Source organism: Taeniopygia guttata, chromosome 1A (genome assembly GCF_048771995.1).
Source record: "Taeniopygia guttata chromosome 1A, bTaeGut7.mat, whole genome shotgun sequence".
NCBI lineage: Eukaryota > Metazoa > Chordata > Aves > Passeriformes > Estrildidae > Taeniopygia > Taeniopygia guttata.
In genome coordinates, this window is record NC_133025.1 from 67,671,352 (window position 1) to 67,698,179 (window position 26,828).

Here is a 26,828-nt window from a genome sequence, read left to right on the forward strand (position 1 = left end):
GGCAGCCTGCTGTAGAATCTTAGAGTCATTTCAGGTTGCAAAAGACCTTAAAGATCATCATGTCCGAGTGTTAACCCAGTGCTGCTAAGCCCACCACTGAACCATGTCCCTAAATGCCTCACAAACAAATCTTCCCAACACCTCCAGGGATTGTGACCCAGCCATTTCCCTGGCAGCTGTTCCAGTGCTTGATAACCCTGTTGGAGAAAACATTTTTCCTAATACTTAACCTAAACATGGTACTGCATGTAAAGCATTCTAAGTTCAAATTTACTTTGTTTTAGTGCTATGCTACAAAAGTCAGTTTTTGCCATAGAGCTGAAGGTAGGAACATAAACTGGGGACAGTTCTGAGCTGATCATTTTAAAGAGTGATTTCTGCGTCCTATATGGGTTCACTCAACAAACTGCTTGCAAGTGTTGACAGAAATAGTAGGTGGCAACAGAAACCAGCAGGAGACATTGCAAAAAAACTCTCAGCAGATTATTTCTTTATGAGAGTGTTGTGATTCCTTTTTCATTTTATGTCACCATCATAATTTTTCAGGAGTATATGGTTTGGACAGTGGGGCAGTATCAGTGTCTTAACCGTGTCCTTTAATCTTTGTGGGCTTTTAAAATATCCCTCTGAGCTTTTTCATATCAAAAATTCTGGGATGGTCATGTGTCAGGAGAAGATGGGGACAAGTGAGTAAATTTGAAGTGTATAGTGGTATTCTTTTATTTCCAACTGAATTCAGGTACTAATGGAAAACATTTGCCATGAAACTGCTGTGTGTGTAAAGAGAAATGTTGTCCTTGGTTCACTTCTGCTGCTGTAGATATATCACAAAATGATAGTTGCAGTTGCCAGGAGCTGAATGAAATAGAAGAATCGGTTATTTTGGAACTCCAAGTGGATATATATTGGCACAACTTTTAGAGTTTGCACATTTTACTACTTCTGCTCTGCTTTTTATACATAAAGAAGTAGGGTGTTGCTATCACCACATATATGAGCGGGAGGAAAAAAAGGAAAACACCAAAAATCTTTCTTAAATTTGGGGCTATTTTTCTAATTTTTAGCAACAAAGTTACTATTCTGCTGCATCCCATGTCCCTCTTCTTCCTTTGTGATGTTAAATTTTTTGTGCATACTCTCCCAGATTGGCTGAAAAGCAGCTGAGTGATATTGAAATCATTAAACAGTGTTGAAAATGCTCATTAGAAAGTATTTTATTTGTAATTAATAACTACGTTATTTCATTTGAGGTGGTTGAGTCTGTATTCTTATAAAGAAGGAGGAAGTTGTCTTCTCTTTCTTTTTATGCATTGCTGTGTACATATATTTTATATGTATGTATACTAAGGTTAATAAAGAAAACTCATGTGTTTCATAGATTCACTTATACTGGAGAAAAAAATATAGTTTTACTGTAAAAGTAAAATGGACTGTGGGTTTTTTTAATTATTTTATTAAAATGGGACAACATGTCATCAGCAGCAAATATTTCCCATTAAAATGTTCCTTTTCTTGGAAAGCTTGAGGGTTAATTGGACTGAGCCACCTATCCCTGACTATCAACAAGTGAAATGATGCCTGGGCTTCTATGTGGCTACTTGATATTGAACTCAGATTCTTCCAAGCACTGTAAAGACTAAATAATAATAAAATTAACAAGAATAATACTACTGATAATAGTAATAATGCTAATGCCAATTATTATTATTATTATCATTATAATTATTGTCATTATTACTACTTATTATTGCTTGTTGTTATATGTGTATATGTTTATGTCCTGGCATATATGTAGGCGTGTTTATGTCCTGGCATGAAGTTTATGTCTTTGATGCCATTGCTGATGTGATTCATAAATATTCAGCCCTTCATCCACCCCACAGAAGGTTGGCCATGGTGCTGTGGGAAAGAAGGCTGGAATATTATTGGTGTTACCAAGAGTTCAGCTTAAAGCCAGACCGGAGCCATTACTATCTCTAATGTGCCTGTCTGATAGTGAAAACTTCCTTTTTTCCTGTGTCAAATAACCCTTTTGTTTTCACTCATTTCCTTCCTGAAATGAGCTGTTTTCTATTTGCATGACAAATCTCTCTCTGAACCTCGAGGGAAGGTGATCTCTGCACATTTTTCTGGGGTTTATTTCATCGTTCGCTTCCCGCTCTCTCCATCTGAAATGGCTTTTGGCTCCTGCAGTCATCTCTTGTTCTGGCATGGGCTCCTCCATCTGCCTTGAGCAGCTCTGCCCATGGGGAGAGGAGCAGCAACTCAGCGTGGAGCAGCCTCATTCCTCAGGAGGGATGGACCAGGAGCTCCCTCCAAATTCTCAGATTATTGTACAGCACAGAACTGAAAGATGCTGCTAAATTTGTCTTCTCACGGCACATTAGGAAAGACTGAGTGTTTTGTGCACCGAGTTTACACTCTTGTGGCTGTGATTTGGAGCTGGAAGTGAAATTGCCTGTGTATTTTTGCTCACATGCCTCATTCACAGCAAGAACTGCAGTGTAACAAACCCAAGGAAACCTCAAGCAGCTCACAGGGAAGTAAATGAGTCCACTGAAAGAAGCCATCCACGTAACAGCCATATAGTATTTTGGTTCTCAAATTAATTTGACAATTGACTTCTAAACAACACGCTTCCTTTGACAGCTAGTTCCACACAGCCATCAGAGAGAAGCTCCTGGCATAAATCTCTGAAAGTGATAATGTTTGCTCCTCTGGAGAGGAAATTTGTTTTGAACTCAAGTTCTGACCTTTCCCCCTGGATGTTTAGGTTACGTTTCCTGCACTTTGCTCTGCTTCAAGCTGATTTTTTTTTTCTGGTTGTGCTGCAATTTATTCTTAAAGGGTATCAACAATCAGTCCAATGCGGATATATGGTAGTAAATTAAGTGTTGGGCTTTTCTGCTTGTTGATGTGTAGAAATATTTCATGTTGTCACTCCAGGATTCTTAGATTCTCAATCCATGTCCACGTGGATTGCCATCAAATTTCAGAGCAATCTACAGTCCTGTTGATCTGTGTCATGTATTTATTGACAGAGTTTTTGGCTTGGCTGAAAGTCTTTGGTTAAAAGGTTGCTTTTTGTTTTCTGGTGTTTTGGATGCTTTCAAAAATGAAAATAAAATCAGTGGCTTTCAACCTCTGTTTGAAAACAGAAGCATGGTCTGCTCCTGATGATTGGTGATTTCAACAATTTCACAAAACATGAATTGCAGTAACATCTGTCCACATCACACATCAGGAAGAGAACTAATTTCTGTGGATCACTGTTCCTGTTCCTCTGGAAGCTTTAGTAGCTACTAGATATTACATTCATTTCTCTCATAAGAGAAATGCTGTGCTACTTTTCACTTTATTACCTTTGTGTTGTGAGAAATTTTATTTTAATCAAAATTTTCTGGGTTGTATTTGCTATAGATTGTGGTTAAGAATTTAAGTGTCTTCTGCCATTATCCTCTCATTTTTTCTTTAATTTTACCAAAGGAAAAAACCTTTATCTAAATAGTGTGCAGCATATTAGCAGAGTTTAAACTAACCTGTTATTAAGGTTGCACTGTACTTTAAGTGGTGGATGTAAGAGCTGCAATGAGTATACAGGAAAAAACTCAATAATTTCAATAGTTTTATTAATCTTTTGATAATTTTATTCATCATATCTGGAAGTCTTTGTTGGGGTATTTCACTTCAGCTTCAATAGTGTCTCCATGCATGAAGGGACCTGTGAGAGGCCGAGACTGACTGGGAGGATTAAGAGCGTGAAACAGAGCATACAAAATATTATTTTGTTTTCAGTATCAGGGGTTGATCCCAGCCAGCAACTGAGGACCTCCTCATTTGCTTGCTCATTCCCCCTGTCTCCTCTCTGGAGCAGAACAGGGGGAGAACTGAAAGAGAAAAACCTAGAAAAAACTGGAGGGGTCAAGATAAGGATGGCTTAATAGGTGAAGGAAAGAACGGGGAGAAAAAAGGACTGAATAGCACAAAGGGATTTACTCACAGCCTTCCATGAGCAGAGCAATGGCCAGACTATCTGGGCAAGGAGTCTTTGGAAAGACTACCTGCCAGTTTTATTGCTGAGCAAGGATATTAAACAGTATGGAATATCCTTAGGGTCAGCTAGGTCCCCTCTCAGCCTCTTGTGCACCCCCAGCCCACACACTGGGGCAGCAGAATAAGAAATAGAGAAAACTTTAACACCCCTCTGCCACAGCTAAAATATCCCCACTTTAGCAGATCCAAAATCATCTCCATCCTAACCAGACCCACTACTGCATTCAGCACATCAGCAAATTCTGGTATTCATTTTCAATAGCAGAGCGCGTGTTACTTGCATTTGAAGTTTGTGTGACAAGTTAAGGATTCTGCAAAAGCAGCCAGATTAATATTGATAGGCAATAACCTCTCACTTTGATGTGTGAAAGGGTTGAGAGATGGAAGCTGCATTTCCTGAAGAATGGCAATGGCCACCTCTGTAGGAGAAGTTTTATACAGATTAAAAAATCTGGGATCTCTCTGACTTGGAAGTGGAAACACAGAGGTGCTGTAGGAAGGAGCAGCAGTCCCTTGTATCATCTGGACAGAGAACAGATTTGCAGGCTTTCATCAGCTTTTCCAGGAGTTCAAGGCAGCAGAGCACTTTAGCAGGAGGGGGTGCAAAAGAGTTTGTGTCCTTTCTGATGGCAAGGTGAGATCTTCTGGAGGGCTGTAGATGGAGTCTGGGTCAGGAGCCAAGCACTCTGAGAAAGCAGAGCTTGAAGATTCATTTTGAGGTGCTGGCAAAAGCCATGGGACAGGGAATGCATTTTAGCTGCCAGTCTTTTATTTATTTTCCTTTTTCTTTTTTCTTCCTCTTTCTTTGTGTTATGCTCATATTATCAGGGGGGGACGATTTTTCCTTCAGTGTGACTCCTCCCAGGCAGTCACAAAAACATGTCTCAGGGAGCTGTAAGGGAAAGGAGACACATTTATGAACCATTGGATTGTAAAAGGTTTGAAAAACAAAGGCTGAAGACAAACCCTTCTAACAATGGAAGAATTTTGCCTGCTACAGGAGTTGTGTTAGAAGATGTATTTTGATGAGTGAATTTCAGGGTGCAGCTGTAGTATCCACCTCCAGATCCTCTATAGTTGTTTCAGTCCCAACTGAAATGTTCTGCTCTGCTCTAAATGGCAACTCGGGTCTCCAGCAGGTTCTAATTCTCATTCTACCTGCCTTAAAGAAATCAATTTGTAAATAGGAATTGCTGTCAGTGTGGACTCTCATTTGTTGTGTCACTCTTTTGTTTATTAACACAAACACTGACTGACTTTTGTTAAATGTAAATCTTATTGAAGTTGTTGTTAATTACAACATAATAGTGACAAGAACTTTAATAAAATTTACATTTAATCTCACCATGACAGTGTTGAGCACCTTTCCATCCTGTCTGGCTGGGAGTGTTGTGCTGCTCTGTGGAAGAGGAGCTGTTAATCCATGCTGCAAATGGTTTTGAAATTCCTGCCTAAACACAGAAGCAGAATAAGGAGCCTCCTGCAAATTTACTCTCTGCTTTTTAATTCCTTTGGAGCCTCTATACATATATCAGACTTTCTTTGTTTATTTAAAGCAGCTCCAACTGTCACTGTTTGCAGCATTTACAAATTTTACAGTGGATGTAAACTTTCTTATGCTTGTTTAATTCAATAGCACAAAAATTACCTTTTTGTTCACCTAAAGGAAGACAACACTCAAAACAGAGTATTTGGTGCATTGTTATTGAAAGAAGTAATTTTTTTTTTGTTTGTTTTGTTTTGTTTAAAGCATATATTCTTTCTTAATGGACAGTATTTAAGTATCACTTACAGTCCACAGCAGAAGACTGCTAATTGATCCCCTTAGAGATGCAAATAATTCTATGGGATTAAACTAGATACTGCTTTTTAATCCCCTTGTTTTATTAGGAACAGATGGACTTTACTTCTTCAGATCATCATCCAAACAAAAAAAGAAAGGTAGCAAATCAGACAGCACTGCTTTACTGACTGTGTTGTTGGGGTGTGCATGTGTGTGTGCTGTGGTCAAAAAGACAATCAACTGAAAAAAATAATTTCAGTAATATGCTGCAAAAGCAGAAATAGCAGATACAGATGGAATGATCAAGGTCGATCCTCTGCCCCGGAATTTCAGAATAATGCATAATGAAAGAAAGATATCTATTTTGAAATATTCACACACCTGGCTAAAAATTCTGATAATTTGTGGTGTCCTTGAATTTGACTGTTTGCTCTGCAGACTTCTCTTGCTAAAGCAAACTGAGCAGGTGCTGTAAAGGATTAGGATGGCTCTGCTGCCCGAGTGGCATTTGTCACCATGGGAGGGGGGCTTCAAGCCAGTGCTGTATCTCAGAAACTTGTTGTGAAAATCACTGAGAAGGGGAGAGATAATGGTGTGTTTATAAAATGTGACAAATGCTTCCACAAGTGACGTCTGAAAATAAGGGCACTGCTGTCTTTGCACCTGGAATTCCTGTATGAAGGAGCCCTGGTCACAGAAGAGATCTTTGTAGGGGGGCTTTTATGGACACCTCACAGCAGATTTCTGTATGTCACACATCATATGTTTCATAGTATTTAGAATGTTTTTTTATTTTGCAAAAAGTAACTTAACCTTCCTGTCAACAAAATCACTTTTATTTTATTTCCAATGACTCCAAGTGTGATGAAATTGATGTTTTCTGTATGTATGTTTCGTATTTGTATCACATGAAAAAAAATTAAACCACCTATTTTACTTGATGATCAGAAATTGAGATTTTTAATGAAATACAGAAAACAAAAAAAATTACCTACTTCCAAAGTTCCCCTAGGCCTCTCTTGGCCATGTCACCTACTGACTTTTTCACAACAAAGCTCCTGGTGCTCCAGATCAGGTGCTTAAGGGTTGTAGTGAAAAAACCCCAAAACTTCCAATTGTAGCATTCAATTTTTTTTTTCACTAGAGTTGAAAAGAGTTCTTCAGTATTCATCTAAATTCATTATTTTGTGGTGTGGGTGTGTGTTGTGTCTTCATCTTGCTTTTTCCCCTTCCTCTCCTGCTTTAACGTGAATCTATTGAACAGAGTATAAAGCACATAATGTTTCTGTTTTTGCAGCATTGTGTTTTGTTAGCTGAAAAATATTCCTGTTTTGAGAAATTTTGGTGTGTTTATGTATATTTCCATGCCTATTTCTACATTAGCAAGTCAATGAATTGAATACTTTTCGAAGAAATAAAGTCAGGTCTATTTTTTGTGTGCCTTTGTCGTCTTGCAGATTTAGCATGAAAATTATTTGTATATATCAGAAAATACTTTTGCTTTCAAGGATGCTCATGCAGATACAGTGAGCCCAGTGCTAGTTATCATACTGCTGCTACAGTGGCAAGCCAAAGATTTTAATAATCAGCTTTCCCAAGGCAGTGTTTCCAATCAGGGCACTGCTCCCCTCCAGTGTCCTGACCCACTGGATGAGATAAGTGGCTTTTTTGGGCACCCACCAGCTCTCTGTTAACATTGCTGACGTAAAAATGGTCCTTGTGCTGGACCATGTGGGGGTGGAGGTCTTTTCTGCTGAAATATAGAAATTAAGCACAGCTTATCTTCTCTTCTCATGTATACAACTTGTCCAAAGTGTCTCTGAGAAGCTGTCAAGACACCAGGATAAGGCACTGTTACATTAATAATTATTCTTTCTTTTCCTCCCATCTGCAGAACAAAGAAAGAATTATGCACGAGACAGTGTCAGCAGCATATCTGAAACATCACAGTACCACGTGGAGGTGAGATGAGAGGGATACACCAATTACAGCTCTCAGTTACATGTGGCTATTTTTGCCTACATGGTTTTTCTTTTTTGAGGATATATAAGCTTGAAGGCACATGCATCTTCCAAAATATCCCGCCAGCCTGGGGTCACTTCAGAGCAGATTACACTGAAATGTCTCAAATTCTGTAGCTTTGCCATAATGAGCTGAAATCTGGATGTGGAAGGATGTAAGCAAAGTCGTGTGTGGCTTGGCAAACAGACAGGACTTCTCAACAGGGCATCAATTCCACACCTTGTGCTGCCCTGCCTCTGAACCTGGCTCCTTGCAAAGATGAGGCAGAGCTGAACAACGCTGTGCTGCTGGCAAGGCACACTGGGTGATATTTAAAACTAATACTCTGATCAGATCTAATCAGCAGAGGTATTAGAATATTCATAAAGTGCTGAGCATTAACCCCTCAAAGCCCCAGTGGGTCGAGTACGTGGTGGTTAAACACATTCTGCCTGCACAGAGTCTTCCCCAGTGTGAAGAGCAGGGTGTGTGATTTGCTGTCTTAAGCTGCTTTGCAGAATTACTGCATGCTGCTCTCATATTTAAAATATTCAGCAGGGTAAGCCTGAGTGCCTGTATGTAGCCTGTTAAGCACTTTTGAATGCAGTTCCTCCTTTTGTAGCCTTACTTTGGCTTAAACTTTCTCCTGCTGCCATCAGACCACTGTCATGGGTTAAGCCGAGTCCTGCAAACACCACAGTGTCTCAGCTCCTTTTAGCTGGGTTTTAAATCATCTGTGATTTGTGAGATCATATGCAGAGGTCTCCTGATTTCAAGTGCTTCAGTCTTACAATCAGCTTGTAAATGAATACATGTGTTGGTTCTAATTGCCTGTCTACTTTGTGTGCTTTCTTCATAACAGCTTTGGTCCTGTACTGGCATAACAATTAGTTACTTGCATTTAGAATCTTAAGCATTCCCGGGTAAGCAGCCAGTGCAGAGTTTGTTTCACTTTACTTCTTTTAAATACTTTGATTTTATGCAGCTTACACCTACCTTCTTCTTGGTAATTACCATGTGTTTTTATCCTGTAATGGAAGAAAGCAGAATTAATCCTTTTTCGTTATTTTTATTTTTTTAAGTTATTTAGAAGACAGATATGCAGGCATACATTAAATGTGGTTCAGCTTGAATGAGTGTTACCAGATCTTCAATTAGAATGTGAAGGTGGATTAATGCTTGAACAAAACTGAATAATTTTGTGGATTTTCTTGCACAATTGGCATGCTGAAGGAGACATTGCCACAGCCATAATGACAGGGAAGCTAGCTGAGGTGATATTTGTGAGGTACTATTTAGTTTCCAGGCCATTAATTGAATCTGGGGAATATTCCAACTGATGGTGAGGAAAAGTTGTCACTGTTTTTTTCTGTGCTGCACATAAAAGTGACCAGCCCGTCCATAAGGTATCCCAGTCAGATGCAAGCCCATCCTGGCTGCCACCAGCAGGCTGCTGGCAGCTCTGGCAGAGATAAGGACACTCCAGGTCAGGTGCATTGGCAGGGAGCTTCTGGGAAGCTTCTGCTGGCACCTCCTAAATTCAGCTTACCAAGAGAGAGAGACAGGTTTTCACTCCTCAAGAACTCGTGGTTTAATTCTAGCTTTGATACCTGGAGGATGTCATAATGTGCCTTCAAGTCTCACTGCTTACAGCAGTGAGGAAATGACAGTGGGTGTCAAAAAACAAGCCACAAAAATAAGTTGACTTAAAATGACATTGTGAACTAAATATCCTTCCTCATCTCCTAGAGGTGGTCTCTCTCATATACCAAGGCACTTTTACTCATGAATAATTTGCATTGCTACTTCCTGACAATTTAAATACTGGCACTCCTGAACAATAGGGAAAATTGCAATCATAATTTCTTTTAAATGTACATCTCGCTCACCAGCACTTGACCACCTTTGTTCTGGACCGAAAAGAGGCGATGATTACAGTGGATGATGGAATAAGGAAGCTGAAATTGTTGGATGCCAAAGGCAAAGTGTGGACTCAAGACATGATTCTTCAAGTGGATGACAAAGCTGTCAGTTTGGTGGACTTGGAATCAAAGGTAGGATCTGTGAGTGACAGTCTCATTTTCAGAGAGAGAGAAAAAGGGAGCGAGCAGAAAAACGATGTATGTGAGACTGAGGATTTTAATTAGCTTATTATCACTTTCCCTTTTTAGCTCATGCAGCTTTTCTGAGATCAGGACACTGTATAGTAAGGTGGAATTTTGTGTTTTCTTCTTTTTTTCCACTTCTGACAGAATGAACTGGAGAATTTTCCTTTGAGCACAATTCAGCATTGCCAAGCTGTGATGAATGCATGCAACTACAATTCAATTCTTGCATTAATATGTAAAGAACCAACCCAAAACAAGCCTGATTTGCATCTTTTCCAGTGTGATGAAATTAAGGTAAGATAATAGTGGAGTTCTCCTTTGACTTATTTGAATAGGGGAGATTGTATGAACTGGCCAGTACAGTGGATAAAGACAAATGAGTTGATTCATAGAAAATAATTCTTTACTTTTATTCTTTTAAATATGCTGTAAGTTTAATCCACTTATGATATCAGCACTACTTATAGTATGTTAGCAAATGTAGTGTAGCATCTATTGCAAAGGAGCAATCTAATATTTAAGCTGAATCCTTAGTGCATGTTCAAATATATCTTTACTGTAAATATTGGTTCTTGGACTCTATAGCTGCTAATTTGGGTTTCCAAATGTATAAAGCTCTGGAAAATGTCTATGGTTTACCTTCATGATTCTGAAAAAAGTGGTGTAAAATAATTTGGGTTATCTGAAATTTATTTTATAATCTTCAAAGAGCTCATCTGAGCCCTGAGTCTTACCTACTCTTTCTGCTCTTTTTGTCACTGAGCAATTAAACATTCTCTACATTCTCACCTCTCTGCATCTCTGCTCTGCTGGAGAGATCTTGAAAGGGAAAACATTCCTTGCAGGAGGGGCAAAACAAGGAAAGAGATTGCTTGTCTCTGATGAAAATATTGCCTTCAAGTGTAAATCATTTTTTTAATGTATTCTGTCATACTTCTTTACTTCTGAGGCGATAAATTTTAATTCTGTTAGTTATTTTCTTTAATTCCAGTTGATAATTTCATGGGGGTTTCTTAATTCCTTTGTAGTAGTTTGTATTACTGTCTTGAAACAATAGACTGATAATCACACTGTGCAACAGTTTTGGAATTAGCATGGTGAGAATGGAATGAGGACAATTAGTTATTGTGTTATTTGTTGCACAGAATTTGCTGTTTTAAAGGAGAGTGGGATCCTGTCAGAAGTTGGGGGGATATTCTGTTAAATAATGCAGGGATCCCATCTGAAGTATGGTTGGACTCAGTTTCTCAATGTGTAGAGTTGGTGTCTCCTTATTTTTGAAGTTGTTCCTCTGTGTAGATTTAAAAATGTAAAGTGCACAAGATGACTTGGAAGTCCAGTATCTCCCTTGGTTCTGAAGTATTGCTTGATTCTGTGGCCATACCCCGGGTTTTTTTTCTTACCCATTAAACTTTTCTGGTTTTGAAACTTTAGGTCTTTCTCTGTTGGCTTTTCCCTGCTTTTGTTTGAATTTACAAGCAAATCCAGGAGCTTCTGCAATAAAAAATAGTTAAAATCAATACTATTTGGGGCATTCTGACATTTTATAAACAACAAAAAAAAAATTAAATATTAAATACCACGTGCTGGATTAATGGACTTCTGGGTTTAAGTTCCTCTGGTCCCCTAAAGTTTTTTTTTTATTAATTCTGTAATCCTAAAGTATCCTCACTATTCTGTAATGCAACCCATTATAGCCTGAAAAGTCCTGTAATCCCCTTGAATCCTAAATTCAACAATGTCTTCTGGTCCTGGCAGAAGTCACAAATTCCTCCCAGAAAGGTACACACTTCTGCATGATGAGGGTACTAGGAAAGACATGGTCCTTGCAGAGTGAGCCAGACACTGGCAGATTTGGCTTTGACAGCCTTTGTAGGAAATTAATTTGTCAGCTGAAGACATGTAACAGAGCGTTCTAAATCCTGGGAGAAGCCATGACCTATTTAATGCAAGATCTATTAAAATAATGCTTTAGAGGTGCATTGAAATTTCACTTGTGGGGCCACTGGTGGAGGCAGACTGCAGTTGTGGAGTGGCAGGAATGTACAGATTAGGGAATCTTCTGAAAAATTCAACTTCTGTCACATCAAAGAGAAATTGGAGGTTGTCATTATTTCTGAAAGGAAATTGAATCGTGACAAGTTACTTTCTTAATGTTTATGCTGCTGCCATCTATAGTAGTTTTACTGTTTCTGTATTTAGTAGATTTTCTTTTTATAGTCTGAGACAAACAAAATACTTGAGACAATCAAAAATTACGTGTGCAGAGGGAAAAAGTAGCTTATGCAATAGTGCTTGACTTTAGATAATTACAGCTGTTCAGACAAATTTGGTGTCTAGATTACTTATTTGTGTGATGATAATGCTTGGGGCTGGAGTAGTGACAAAAATACCAACTCCCAGATTTTATTCTGTTCTTTTTTTTGGTTTATGCATAAAATAATATTTCCAAGTGCTTTTAAATAAATGGGATTTGATCAGGTATTCTCTGTCTAAAGGTGAGATATTTATTTCAAAGATCTGGGCACAGTAGCTGATTCCTGATGTTTCCTGCTCCTGTCTCCTTAGGCTACCCTTATTCATGAAGATATTGAAAGTGCAATCAGTGACAGCAAAAGTGGGAAACAAAAGAAGAGGCTTGAGACACTGAGGTAAAAATCCAACTTCTTGGCAGTGTATGGGATCATCAGATAGTGTGACAGCACTCAGAAGCTCTCCAGGTCTGCCTGCTGTCTTTTGGGGTTTTGTAGGGGGCTTGAGCTTTTTTTCTTCTAGCTAATAATATACTTCCAAAGCCATGTGTATTAAAGCCATATCTTGCTTTAATAATTTTCTCAGGTTCTGTCATTTTATAGTGTCAGTCTTAGCTTCCCCAGTTCCACCTTAGTGATGGGAACAGCTCAGATCAATTCCACTTGCCAGACAATGGCATTGCATGTCTCAGCTCTGCATATAGGTCAAGTTGTTCAGAATTGAAATCAAAACTAGAAATTCTCCATAACTCCAAGTAAATAATGTTATGCTAAATGGTTTTGGGATCTGAGGATGTTAAATAAAACAGCAACTGAAGATTGAATAATCTTCCTGCCTGCCTGCTTAATGATGCTGAAGACTTCTTGTTTCCCTGGTAGCAAAATCTTCTTTGCCAGTTGGAAAATGTGAGAGAAAGTATCTGCTGGGTTCAGAGAAGATTAATACAGAAATGAGAGGTAGCAAACAGAGGCATAAAAGCAAGGGCACAAATATATCAGATACTGAATGGTGGTGGTAGTAACTTGTTAGAAATTCAGTGTGTAACTGATGCTGATAGTATCTCTCAGTAATAATTGTGCTCAGATAGAGAACTCTCTGCTGAACAAAATTTAAATGAATGCATAATAGTTCTGGATACCTGTTAAATTCTGATGTGCAACTTACAAAGATTTCCTAGAGCAAGGGGAACTCCTAGAAAAACAAAAGAGAATCTGAACTGTGTCCAACTCTATTTGCAGGTTTAAAATTAAATTATTAGACCTTACTATTTGTGGGACTGTTGCAAACCAGGCATAAGCACTGAGAGGCAATCCAGAGGGACTGAAACACATTGGACATGCTGGGAAACTAATGAGATTTAATTGGGATAATAATGTAGGTCAATACATCTGTTGGGACAAATAATGTGAGATATCAATCTCCAAGGGCTGTGAGGCCCAGAGGTCAAACGTGGGTGGCAGCTGAGTGCTGCCTCCTCCTTGTTGGCTCGTGTGCCTGCTGGCTTTGGGTCACAGGGAGGGACCCTCCTGCCTCACTGGGGCTCTGGGGCATTGTTGAGGTGCTGCAAGGTTGTTGATGAGTGAAAGGGGAATGGAGGAAGGAAAGGCAAAGGAAATTTTGTTGTTGTTGTTGTTATTCACTGTTCAAAGGCCAAACAACATTTGATGTTTTGTGGTCATGTTGTTGAATGCTGTAAATAAGATGGGTTTATAAAAGGTGAATTTAAGGGGAAGATCTGGTTTTTAAATGGAGCTCTGGGGAAGGAATGGGGGATATATATGACAGGAGCTACTGTGATTGGGTGTTTTTTTCTGTCTGTTGGTATCAACACTCTGCAGGATAAAATCAAAGACCTTTTTTGTTACATCACTTAAAACTACACTAAAAACTGGAAAATTGCAGGTGGGAACATTGATATGTTTGTATTGAGAGAGGATGAACAGACATCCCCCCGTTGGAAAACAAATCAGCCAGTGAACTTGGTTTTGTTGGTAGGGTTTTAAGCAAAAGGTGGTTGACAACTGGCCAGACTTTAGGGGACTAGATACTTGATTTGTGATGCCTGAAAGGTAGCTTCAAACCTTCCAATTTTCTCTCATACAAAAGACAAGTGCACCCTTACAACTGCATGTGCTGGTAAAAATGCCACCTAATAAACCCAAGGCACTGAATTTATCTGTGTAAATGGCAGGTCTCCTCATGTTCTTTGGCACTGCTGGGGGATTTCCCAGGTGACAAAGATTTGCTAGCTCCCTGAAGGAGCGTGTTTCCTGCTGTGTTAAACATATTTTCACATCATGGTCTGGAGTGTTGCTTGCCTGGCCAGCCCGTAGCGCGCTCCGCAGTCCTTGTGAAACCTCCTCGTTTCCTCTGACCAAGCACTGGAGAGCAGAAGGCTTTTCCTTCCAGTGTCACTCGTGGGCTTTCTCCTGTCCTTCTAGAATGATCTCCAAAGCTGACAGTGCCATCCCCCCACCCCCCCGGGCTCCTGCCCCCGTGCCCCCGGGGACCATCACCCAGGTGGACGTGCGGAGCCGCGTGGCAGCGTGGTCGGCATGGGCCTCGGAGCAGGGCGACTGTGAGTATTCCTGGGGCCAGGAGTGGATTTTTTATGGTGCTTGGGAGCAGCAGAAATAATTTGGAAAGGCCACGTTCACAGTGGCAGCAGCTGGATGCAGAAGTGGTTGCACAAGGTCATCCCTCTGCCCTCGCTGCTAGCAGATATTCCCAGTTGAGTCTGAAATGCCCCAAGCCACTGCTGCCTGATCTGGGGGCAAAGATGTCTCTGTCATAATCTGATTTGTCATTTCCTTGCATTTACCCATTTTCTGGATTCCTGTTCAGAGCTGCTTTTACTTGGGCTGGGTGTGGGCTCCAGATTTTGATCTGGGCTTTTTTGTGAAGGGGGTAACAGTAACACAGTAATCTAATGATGCTCTCCCCAGTAGTAGGGCCAGATATTTTGGACAATTAAAAGTATAATAATGGATAAAAGGTAAAAATATTTTGATGAGATTTCTTTAAAAATGAAAGTTTTTCAGAAAGAATAAAGTTCTTTCTATAAAACAGACTGAAAAGCTTAAGATGAAGCCTCTTTTAGTTTGCTTGGGTTCTTTTAATAATAGATAATAAGACTGTACCATTAAAAACACCTTGGATTCCTTATAATTTTTGTTTTATTAAATGATATCCATATCACTTAACAGAGTACACAACTATGCAAAGAAAACAACTACAAATATGTAGGGAAATCTGAAATGTTAAGAATTATTCAATCTATGTATCTATAGTATTTGAGTAAACGCTGTCTTGCTCTTCTTGAGCCCTCACACCAGAAAAGTTTCATTAGTTTGGTGTGTTGTCAGACCAGTTGTGGATGTGAGTTCCTGCAGTTTCTTTTATTCCACTCAGGTGGATCTTTTCTAAAATGTGTTTACTGAAATCCCACCTGCACACAAATGCAGCACAGTACTTGGTGTGGGTTAAAAATGCAACATTTATAATTCCTCAAAAAATTCAGCCTTGTTATTTTCAAAAAGAGTCACTGACTCTGAGCTTTGTTATTTGGAAAAATCAGTTCTATCACATCATTATTTCTTCTTTCTGTGCTTCCAGACCTGGCATCCCTTTTTGCTAATAACTTTTTACATAAGAATTGTCTTCAAAGCCACTGCACTCTTTCTTGCTTGCTTCTACTGGAGTAGCTTTCAGCATATTTTGCAAAATGGGATGATTCCTAATTGTGTAGTATTTATAATCTTCCACTTTGTGTCGAATTTTTTTTTTTAATTTAAAGTACCATACTTCTGCAGTGTGCTTCATTTATGTAGTTAAGTAGGCTGAAAGCAGGTACAGAAGCTTTTATTGTAAGCCTGGACAGGATCAGGCATTAAGGTACAAGATTTTCATCTTGTGTGGAGTCCTTACAAAGGGAATGTCAGAATTTTGTCCATCTTTCTCTTATAGTAGTGTACTTCAAATTATAAACTATATAAAAATTCTTATATACTAATATACTAATCCCACAGTTATGCATGTCTTATTCACTTCTTCCCTGTTTGCAGATGAAAAGCACAGACAATACCATGAGCAGGAAGAAACAGCAGAGATGATAGCAGCCAGGATTGACAGAGATGTTGTAAGTGATGCTTCATGTCTGTGAAATTTTGCAACTCTCCTTTGTGGGAAGACTTTTCTCCACTTGGGATATTCAGTTCTGGAGAAAAGCTTTCCAAGCAGACTCTGCTTGTTATGGTAGATCTAAAATGAACAGGTGGCAGTTTCTTTCCTTACTATTATTTTTTAAAAAGGAAGAAAAACACACTGAATGTTGATGACAAGTTTTCTGCTGTGAAGAGGGGGAAATATAAATTATAATTTTTTAAGTAGACTGACTTCAGCAAACTATGTAAGGATAAAAAATTCCATCAGTTTGGCTGGACTTGGATATGTGTAATACCTGGAAAATAAACATGGTCATTTCTGAAGACAGGTGGACCCTTTTTATTTACAACTTAAAGCATTCCTGCATGTAAGCAACAATACTGGGCATGTTCTATGGTATATGCTAGATCAAATATTGCCCCATCGGTCATTTGTAACTTTCTATTTCTCCACTCTGCTTTTGCCCTCAGCAACATCAGAGGGTATTGAGAAAAGCATGTTGGGCCCTGCTGGATTTGTGTCTTTGTGTTTTCCCCTGGGGTTCATTCATTCTTCTCCAGTTATGCTTTGAAATCAATTCTTCAAAGAGCACTTCTCCACAAACAGCTGAATTTGTAGAGAGCTTCATCAAATAGCTCAAAACTCAGCACTGAAGGAGATTGTGAAGTTATACTCTTTATAAAAATGCTGTCCATTCAAATAATTACAATTTTTTTTTCGTGCGCTCTCAGCACAAATGTCATGTGGATGTAAATTGTGTAATCGCAGTCTGAGCTGAACTGTCTTGTTACACATAATTTAAAAACTTCCAATGGGCCTACATTTTTTAAAAAATGAAATTTAAAACATTTTACAGGTATGTAAATTTAAAACTGCAAGGAATCTAAATATGGAATATTCCAGCATGGAATTTGTACCAAGGAAGCTATCAGTGTCTGGGAGTCTGGACATTTCAATTTCTGGAGTATTTCTGCTATAGATTCTGTAGAGAACCAGTTACTTTTCTTTTCTCTCCCAGCAAATTCTGAACCATATTTTGGATGACATAGAGTATTTTGTTACCAAACTGCAAAAAGCTGCTGAAGCATTTGCTGAACTTTCAAAGAGGAAGAAAACTAAAAAAAGTAAAAAGAAAGGACCTGGAGGTAAGAGTTTGTAGTGCACATAGTTCTGTTTCTCTCAGGACCATTGAAGGAGCTAGGAAATGTCTTTTTGTGTGGTTTTTCTTAATCAGTGTAGCAATTTCCTCTCAATTTGAGCACAAAAGTTCCTATGCAGTATATGCTTAGAGGGAAACCTATGAAAATCATTTGCTTTAAGTCAATGGGGAATGATTAATTAGAGATGTGACCACAGAATATGCTCCTGCCTTGGTTCTATATTTACAAAAGTCTGTAACGTGGTAAATTTATTATCTATTTTGTTGTTTACTATATCTGGAATACTTAAGGAAACTATATACATATAAATGAGTGTATAAAAATCTCATTTTGTTCACCAGAGGGTGTTCTCACTCTCCGTGCAAAGCCACCACCTCCAGATGAGTTTGTTGACTGCTTCCAAAAATTCAAGCATGGCTTCAATCTCCTGGTAAGTGATAACAGCTAGTGGGTCTGAGATGAGGCCAGAACAGGGCTGGGCACCTCTGGGCTAGCTTGGCCACTAAGCCTTGGGATGCTGCTACTCAGGTTCTCTACACAATGGCCAGATGAGCATATTTGGTGTTCAGCATCATTGTGTTTCTTCCTTTCCTGGTTCTTTAAAGCCTTTACCTTGGGAAATTTGATTTTGATTCATGAAAGAATTCCTAGAAGGTCTATTTTGAGGGAGGATGAGTATCGTGGAACATGCTCGTCCTTCTCAGTGAAAGATGTAATGTCCAGGGTTTTTTCCATTCTTTTTGCTACATTCTGCATTTAAATTAGTTTTTTACTCAAGAACAATCTGTGCATCTTTGAATCTTTGTCCTCTGTGCAGGAGAAGTCACAGCTCTTGTTTTGATGCTCAGCAGCATCTGGGACTTGGTTCTGGTGCTGCTTTTGAGGAGCTGTGCTGTGACAACGCTTAAACAATGCTTTACTTCAGTATTTTTTCAGGAACAACAAAAGCCTGAAATTTGTGCTTTAGGTCAGGCAAGGAGAACTGTATAAAATAAAGAATCTGGTTTAAAATGAAAAAGGAGTAGCTAGAAGAACAAAATCTTCAACTAGAATGGAAATTATTTTAAAACCTCATGCTGGAAGCTTCTAGAAATGCCTACCATCTGTCGAAGAGTTTTAGATAGACTGGGACTGGGTTGTTATGACTGAGGAACAACGTATAGGAAGTTATTAGAAGCAAAAACACATCCTCCTCCTTTCTTCATTTGGCGGGACAGTTGGATGTAAAAACACATCCAAGGGTAGCCAAAAGCAGTTTGAGGAACAGATGGCAAGATGCAATAGAAACTACTACAACTCTTTAAAGCACAATTGAGCTTCTTATTCCTGGAGCCCACAAAGCCAATAGGTGATCAGTAGATAAAAGAAATTCTCCAAGAAGCTCTATCAGTGAATTTTAATGGTTTGGGGGTTTTAGAATTATTTTTTTTTTTAATGGTGGTGTTTTGTCATATTTGATGATTTGATGATCTCAGAGGTTTTTCATAGAAATATCTTATTCTAGCAAAGTAATTGTTGAAGCTCACTGTTGATAGATGTGATAGTCATGGACCGGCAAGGAAAAATCTCATACATAAAACAAATTAGAACAAAATGTTGATGTAATAGAGATTCCTGGGAGATAGGCATTCATGTTCAGTGTGGTCAACCAAGCAAATGGTAAAATCCATCAGGGAAAAAAAGACAACAGAACACTATCCAAGAACATCAATATGCCATTGTGTTACCTGGCCTGATGTTTTTGGTAGTGTAGCAAAATTGAAGAAGGTCCAGGGTGGACAAGAATGCTTGAAGGAATTATTTCAGCTTGGAAAAGACCAGATTCAAGAATACTGTATTAAGTCTGTAAATGTTATGAGCATTGCTAGAAAAAGTGAGTTGAGGAGGACAATTTAGTTTTATTTGGAGAGTTTGCAGAATACTAATGAAAGTAAGAGGTGTCAGATTTCCAAAGGAGATGCTTCTTCACAAAGCATGCCATTTGGTTGTGGAACTTCTTGTTCTGCACAATAAGTGCTAAAATATGCATGGATTCAAGAGCAATGGGATGGATGAGCACTTGCACTTAGTGGGTGTTGCAGGCCAGGCACTGGGCTTTGGTGGACCTGAGCAGGAATGGCCATTCTTAAGTTAAGTATTTATTATCTTAACAGTCAAATGTTTCCTAAAATGTACTATTTGTTTGATTCCTTCAGGCCAAGTTGAAGTTCCATATCCAAAATCCTAGTGCAGCTGATCTGGTTCATTTTCTCTTTACCCCACTACATATGGTAAGGTTGTACAGTTTTCTAAGTGATTACCTCAGAACTCTTTTATTTATATGCTTTTCAATGATAACAAAATTGAAATGTTGTGTCCTGGATAATAAGTAAAGAGAAATGTTTGTATCTCAGGATGAGGTTTTCTTTAGAAATTAATTGATATCCTTTTCTACATATTTTCCCTTCTATTAAATGTTTTTATTTAAATCATCTTTAGCCCCATGTTACATGTTGCCAGTATAACTTGTAACTAGTAATAAAAAAATTGAGGTTTCCTACATAATGCAGGAGGAGAGTTGGAACCATATTTAATGGAAGTATGTGTGGCTTTGATTAATAAAGCAAAAATAACATTGCCCAGAGTGGGTTTGGACAAAAATGGCTGGTGACCAGGACAACAGTTCTCCACCAATAAATAGTTTAGTTAATTTGTGTGACATCAAGACATCCTGTTAGATTCTCAGAGGGGTTTTTACTTCTGGGGCGTGTTTTTATGAGTAATGACTGTTAACTAGCAGCACTGTAGGTAAGATAAACTCACAGTCACTTCCTTACTGACAATGTGTGTGTTCCTGGCATTATTTTAATCCTTGGATTTAGGTGGTACAGACAACGGGAGGTCCAGAGCTTGCCAGCACAGTGCTCAGCCCCCTGCTGACAAAAGACACCATAGACTTCCTGCGATACACGGTCACCAGCGAGGAGGGACAGCTGTGGATGTCCCTGGGTGATTCATGGACCAAAGCCAGGTGAGAAAAAATTCTTCAGGCTTTAGAGAACGTTCTCTAAAATCGAATTGATGGACGTGGTCTTAACCAGGTTATCCAGCCCCCGATAAATTCAATATTCCTTTGTTAGGATTTGGACCCTTGAGAATTGTTCTTTGAAGGTTTTGGAAAGAAACTCTTTAGCTTCCCTGGGATTTGAGATCTCAAAGAGAGACAAAATTCATAGAGGTTTTTTTTGTTTGTTTGTTTTGTTTTGTTTTTGTTTTTGTTTTTGTTTTGTCAGTGATATCCAGAACCTCTTGATACTATCTTCTGAAGTATCTTTTTCTGAACTGTCCCTTGCATGCTTCCAGTTGTTTTTCACCATTATTTTTTCCAGCCCATCTATCTAGACTTAATTACAAAACAATTTCAAATAAAGAGTGACAAAATTTTAAATAATAGTTGCAAATGTCTGTTTTCAATTTCCAAGAATTGTTTAAAGTTAAAAATTTGCAATGTCCTTACTTCATTGAAAGCATCATAATGCTGTGTAATAAATTGCAAAAAAAAGCATTTATTGATTCAACTGTGTCACATGTGCATATCTTATGCATTGCATTTAGTGGAGTCAATGTTATGATTTATCTTTGCTGAAAGTTAACTTCTTTATGCATTTGTTGTGTTCAAGGTAACTCTGTAGTTTGAAATTCGGTGAATTGAAGATGCAAAAGAAAAATCTTAAATTAGCAAAGTGCATTTTGACTCTATAATCTGTGGTAGATAAGTACATTTGATGATGAACTATGCAATCACTTGGGCTGGAAATGCAGCATGATTTTTGTGTTTATTCATCCTTGCTCTTAAAGTTTAGATTGGAACACAAATGTCTGCCAGATAGATATTGCTTTTATTAGTTATTTTATTAATTATTTGGTTGATTGAAAGCTGTAGAGCGTAAGGAAGGCTGCATGGAAAGAGTGGAAACATCATCATAGCATTGGAGCCCCATGCAGGGAAAATGGATCACTGGGCAAAACAACAGGCTCCTTGTCTTGGGAACTACTCCATTTGTTTAGTTCATCCTGAAAAAAGGGAAATGGAAAGAGAAATGTCTGGTGCTTGGTAGTGAAGGATGAAGCACTTAAAATGTAGTTGGGTGATCTGTGCAGATTAGAATTGATGGTGAGATTGATCTCAGTATCCAGAGGTACCCTGGGGTGGGAGAGGGGAATGATAAAATCAGGGATTACTGACCAAGACCAGGCCTAATTGCTGACTGCTCATGTGACTGGCAGCATTTGTCCCTTGATTTTGGGGCAGTGTCAGCAAGGAGCCTGTTTAAAGACTGTGATCTACATTCCCGTTTCTGCTTCCACTGTGAAGACACAGCAATTTGTATTGTGGGACAGAGTGTTATGTGTGGTGCAAAGGCAGAGCAGGACAGCATTAATTTAGGTGTTTGGTATTACAACAGATGCTAGTGGAGCTCTGAAAAGTAGTACAGTATTTTATAAAGATCAATCTGGACCATAAACCAGCAAATGTGCTGATAATTCTTGTGTTCTGGAGCATGTAGAGTTGAGTGGAGTTTATGTCTGTAAAGCTATTGTTTGGGGTTTTTTTTGTTTTCCTGTAGCTAGACCTCCCAGGTTTCCATGTTTCAGATGCTCTTACAAAGCTGGCTGTTTCTCTGCAGTCTTCTGTTGGTGCTTTCACACAAATAGAGCATTGTAATATTTTCCCCCACATCTCACCATTAAAACAAGTCCTAGATTTGTTTTGATTGATTCTTCTACTCCCCATCCTTTGCTATAAGGCAGAAGTTTGTTGTGTTTTAGCGTTGACATGTGCTTATAGAAGCAGCAAACTCCTCCTGCCGAGCATTGCAGGGAGGATAGTTGAGGTAAATAAATGTGTTCTGCTGATTGTTCTAGCATGATTCTGCCTGTCTGAAGCATTTCAATTTCTATAAATTGAACCTTATTAAACCAGCATTCGTGTGGCCCTTGACACAGGTTTCTAATTTTGAATTTATAATTTGCCTTTCCCACAGAGCTGAATGGCCAAAAGACCATTTTATCCCCCCATACGTCCCCCGGTTCCGGAATGGTTGGGAGCCTCCTTTGCTGAACTTCATGGGAGCTCCAAAGGAGCAGGAGCTCAACCATTTGGCTGAGTCTGTGGCAAATGTGGCAGAGCAACAGAGGAAGCAAGAGATGAAAAGACTGTCCAGTGAGGTGAGCTACTGCAAAAGTGTGCTGTTAATTAGCTAATTAACACCAACCTTCCTAAGGGCAAGGGGCATTCCTGGAGTAACCACCTGTTCTGTCAAGTGGAAGCTCTTCACACTTATAGGAAGTTATAGGAAACCAAATACCTGCTCAAGCACCAAAAATGCAATTAGGATAATATGAGGTTTTTTGCTTACTGCTCTCCTTGAATCTGTACACTTCCCTGTCTCAGCTGGGAGGACAATCCAAGCCCCAAGGTTCAGTTTGATTGAGCTCTGCTACCACATCCCATTGATTTGGAGCATAAATACTTGGGGCAATGTTTGAACCAAAGTGCTGTCAATCACAGGCACACTATCTAAAAGAAAGGAACCACCCTTTTTGGTGGAATTTTGGGCTTAAACTGCTTCCTCCTAAATGTGGGATTTATTATTCCTTTCATTAATCTATTGATACTTTCACTGTATTGCTTATAAATATTCAGAGATGCTCTCAGGGCAATACCACGTCAGGTAGATTAGGCCTACTTCAAAAAAAAACAACCCCTGCTGATTAGGAAAATGATTGTATATAACATTTTCCAAAACTTTTCTCAAAAGGAATGTTACAAATTTAGCAAAAGTTAGGTTATTCTCTTTAAAGAGTGGAAATATGCATCACCATCTAAAGCCTTTAGAGATACCAGGGTGCATTTTCTGACCAACTTGATAACCAGCCCCTTGTTTCTCAATCAAGATTCTATCCCTTCTTTTTCAATAGAATTTATCAGAAAATGAACTTTGATTTTTTGTGAAAATTTTAAGAATATATGTGGATTTTATTGCTTTTTAATTAACAAAAGGAGGGTATTGCCTTTTTAAATATACAAAAATTTCACTTTGGGAAGGTTTTGTCTTTTGCTGGGAGGATGCAAGATTTAATTTCTAGTTTATTTTTCTATACTGGTTTGAGTTTAAACCTAGTGTTAGCTAATCTGGTGTACTCTTTTAGCAGCTGTGAGATGGAAGTACACCTAAGAATTTCCTAGGTTCACTTAGGAGTCTTTTCTATCTTGGGTCTTTTCTATTATTGGCTGTTATGGGATGTTGTCTTCTTGCAGATCAATTCTCTAATTTGAGATAGCAAAATCTCCCCAACAAAAACTTCCCAGTCACATTAAAACTTTATTTTCATGGAGATCTCTGCTAGTAAAAAAAAAAAAAAAAGGGTCTACTCAGCTATAGAGACAAAAAAATAAATTGGTAAAAACCCTGCCAAGCAAAGGGGGGATAACATGATTCTTTTTTGATTACTTAAAGCACTGTTTGGCTTTATGCCTAACAAGATGCACAAGAATAAATGTGACAAGAAGCAAATATTGCCAGTGATTCATTTTGAGAAGGAAAGTATTTAGTGAAGTTAATGGGGATAGTAGTATGAATTTTAGCTTTTGCCATTGCTATCACCCCACCTTCCCTCGTGACCTCCCAAAAACCATCAAACATTGTCTCATTTTTTACTACTGATCTACATTTCAATGTGGTTTTTTGTTTATATTGTATTTCTTCTAAATAACAACAACAACAACAACAACAACAACAATAACAATAACAATAATAATAATAATAACAACAGACAACCATATCGAAAATTTCCTGATAGTATTAAAAATAGTTCATTAATTTTTCTCATCTAATCATTTGAAGAACTTAATGTTATTTATTTATATAATAACTGAAAAAAAATCTGAAGGGGGAGAATATATTGAGGGGTTTCAATTACTTGTGTTTCAGGGAGGTGATTTCACTTCAGTCTTTTTCGTGCACTTTTAGTTGTTTATGCCAACTTAACCTCCTTGTCTTAACCTTCAAAAGACACATAGAACAATAAACAAAAAAAAAAAATTTAAAAAAAATCCTAGTTCACTGAAGCTGCTTGTGTTCCTGGTTTCTGTGATGTCAGGCATTGGTTTCATGACTGTCTCTGATTCCCACAAGGTTCTGGGCAAATGATTTAACCTTGGTACCTTGGCTCCCTGTGCCCATGCCTCCATAGCACATCCCTGGGGGAAAAGGCACTGAACTGCCTAATAGCTGTGAAATGCTGCAGATGCTCAGCTGGAAAAAGCTGCCTGAGAGCAAAATGCTGTTTTGTCTGCAGCAAAAGCACCGCCCTGGAGTGGGTGACACCAGGATCATTATTCTTTCATAAGCCTGTTGTGACAGCTTGCTCAATGAGGAGTGCTGTATAAATGAGATGAGAATGGAAATGTTCATCTCTTGCTGTTAATTGGCCTCGTGTGTCGGTGTGGAATTCATCTCTCCAGAACCAAGGCTGCCTGTGGAGAGCTGTGCTGGGAGAGCAGAGAGGGTGCATGGCCCTCTTCTCCTTGTTGGGCAGGGCTCTAGGCTCAGGAAAAGTGTATTGGAGCTTCCCACCCCTAAAAACTCCTTGTTTTCTTTCCATTCCTGAATTCCTGAATCTTAAGATCCAGCCACACATGCAGCTTCTAGCAGTTCAGCAATGAGGACTTCAAATGGTGGTGGAACAACCACCAGAGATTGTCCAGTGAGGCCAAAGTGATGCAAATAATTTGTGTGTGAAATAAAATGAATTCCTGCCTCATGGGTGTCTTTTGATGTAAGGCATAAGCCAGGTGACCCTGGAGATTTTTTCCAAAGTCATTTAGTAAAAGTGCTTTAAAGAATATTCTAGTTGTATGGGGAATTCTGTGAGGCTTAATTTATTTTATTAATTGCTTTTCATAAACCCTCAGTCCCCTAAGCAAGGGTCTTTGGGTGCTACAACACCAGGGGGTAGAGATTAGGTGAGTAACATTAGCTACATTAACAGAACTAAATTAAGACAATAAAAATAATTAGCCAAAAGCAAAAAAATGCAGGAGAAAATTTTTAAAAACCCACAACAACCCAGGTTTAAAGATTTGGCAAATTCTGGTGAATCTCAGCCAGTCTAACTTGTGCAGATGGATGGTAGAAGGAAAGGATATAAAATTAGCTATTTCAATATCATAATACCCACAAATGAACTGTTAAGCTTGGCCTTGCTTTTGGAAATGGTGATTAAGATAATTTTTACCTAGAAGGGGAGTATCCATGCTTAATTTTTTTTTTTTTGTTAAAAAAAAAAAGAATTTTCTAAACCCTTGAATGTTCTTACGCATGTGCTTGTGATAAAGTATGATTTTTTCCCTAATTAAAATCCATAATTATACCAACTATCACACTCCTTTTTGCATTTCTTCATGGATTCTAGCCATATTCAGTGAGGGTGTGACATGAATGAGCCTTTGCAATAGAGAGATAGTTTTCCTTCCTTCCTTACACACACTCACTGCTGGCTGGCCTAGAGGTTTTTGGCTTGAACTGTACATCCAGAACAGAAGCTCAGAGCAGTTTTTCTGTGCAGGTTACTTTAAAGCAGTTCAGCCATTGTTTATAAGTTGTGTTGCTGTGGTGATGTCTGAGAGATGACACAGCCCTTGCCCCAGAGATCTGTTTTCCTACAGAACACCCTCTGCAATATTAATGCAGCAGGACGACTCGGGATAAGAAATCCTTTTATTCTCATCCTTTTGATCTCCGCGTTCGCGTAGCTGAAATGCAGAAGTTATTAACTTTTCATGGCAGAACTGTGGGTACCTGAGGATGGGGGAATGCTGGCAGAGCCCCTGGGGGATGCTGGATGGAGCACAGGGGAGGATGGCACTAATCCAGCGGCGGTTTTGTTCCCTTTTTTGTCTTGCAGCCTCCCGGCGTTCCCGACTACCCCCCGGCGGATGGGTATGCATTCAGTAACACGGTGTACAAGAGAGGGCCTCTGCTGGACCAGGGGGCAGCTGTGGCTGCCTTTAAGCAAACTGTTAGCCGACATGTAGATAGGTAACCCTGCCCCGCCAGCGGCCGTGGAGCTGTGGAAAACTGTCCCCACTTCTTGCTCTTGGGGTGGCGGGGTCTGTGACTGCCTCTGGTTGTGTCATTGTGTCTGCTGGGGAAGTGATTCTGCTTAGCAGTGGGTACTCTGCTTTTCCTTACCCCTAAAGTGTGTCATTAGCACGCTTTTTGTATAACCTCTATGAAATATCCTGCTGATCCGTGACATTAA

The 26,828-nt window shown here is 39.0% G+C and overlaps 1 protein-coding gene across 9 annotated transcripts in view; it reads left to right on the forward strand.

The window, feature by feature from the left end:
* EPS8 (EGFR pathway substrate 8, signaling adaptor) overlaps positions 1-26,828 on the forward strand; it is a 123,694-nt gene that overhangs the window by 76,139 nt on the left and 20,727 nt on the right. For 8 of the 9 annotated variants that reach the window (XM_012569356.5, XM_002196896.6, XM_072923811.1 and 5 more), the window contains 12 exons: positions 7,731-7,798; positions 9,730-9,891; positions 10,090-10,239; positions 12,514-12,596; positions 14,640-14,776; positions 16,263-16,336; positions 17,381-17,507; positions 17,864-17,952; positions 19,718-19,792; positions 20,384-20,532; positions 22,547-22,730; positions 26,472-26,605. In XM_012569356.5, coding sequence (XP_012424810.1) covers positions 7,731-7,798; positions 9,730-9,891; positions 10,090-10,239; positions 12,514-12,596; positions 14,640-14,776; positions 16,263-16,336; positions 17,381-17,507; positions 17,864-17,952; positions 19,718-19,792; positions 20,384-20,532; positions 22,547-22,730; positions 26,472-26,605 — 1,432 coding nt within the window. The remainder of the gene's footprint in view (positions 1-7,730; positions 7,799-9,729; positions 9,892-10,089; positions 10,240-12,513; positions 12,597-14,639; positions 14,777-16,262; positions 16,337-17,380; positions 17,508-17,863; positions 17,953-19,717; positions 19,793-20,383; positions 20,533-22,546; positions 22,731-26,471; positions 26,606-26,828) is intronic. The other variant, XM_072923812.1, reaches the window with a different exon arrangement.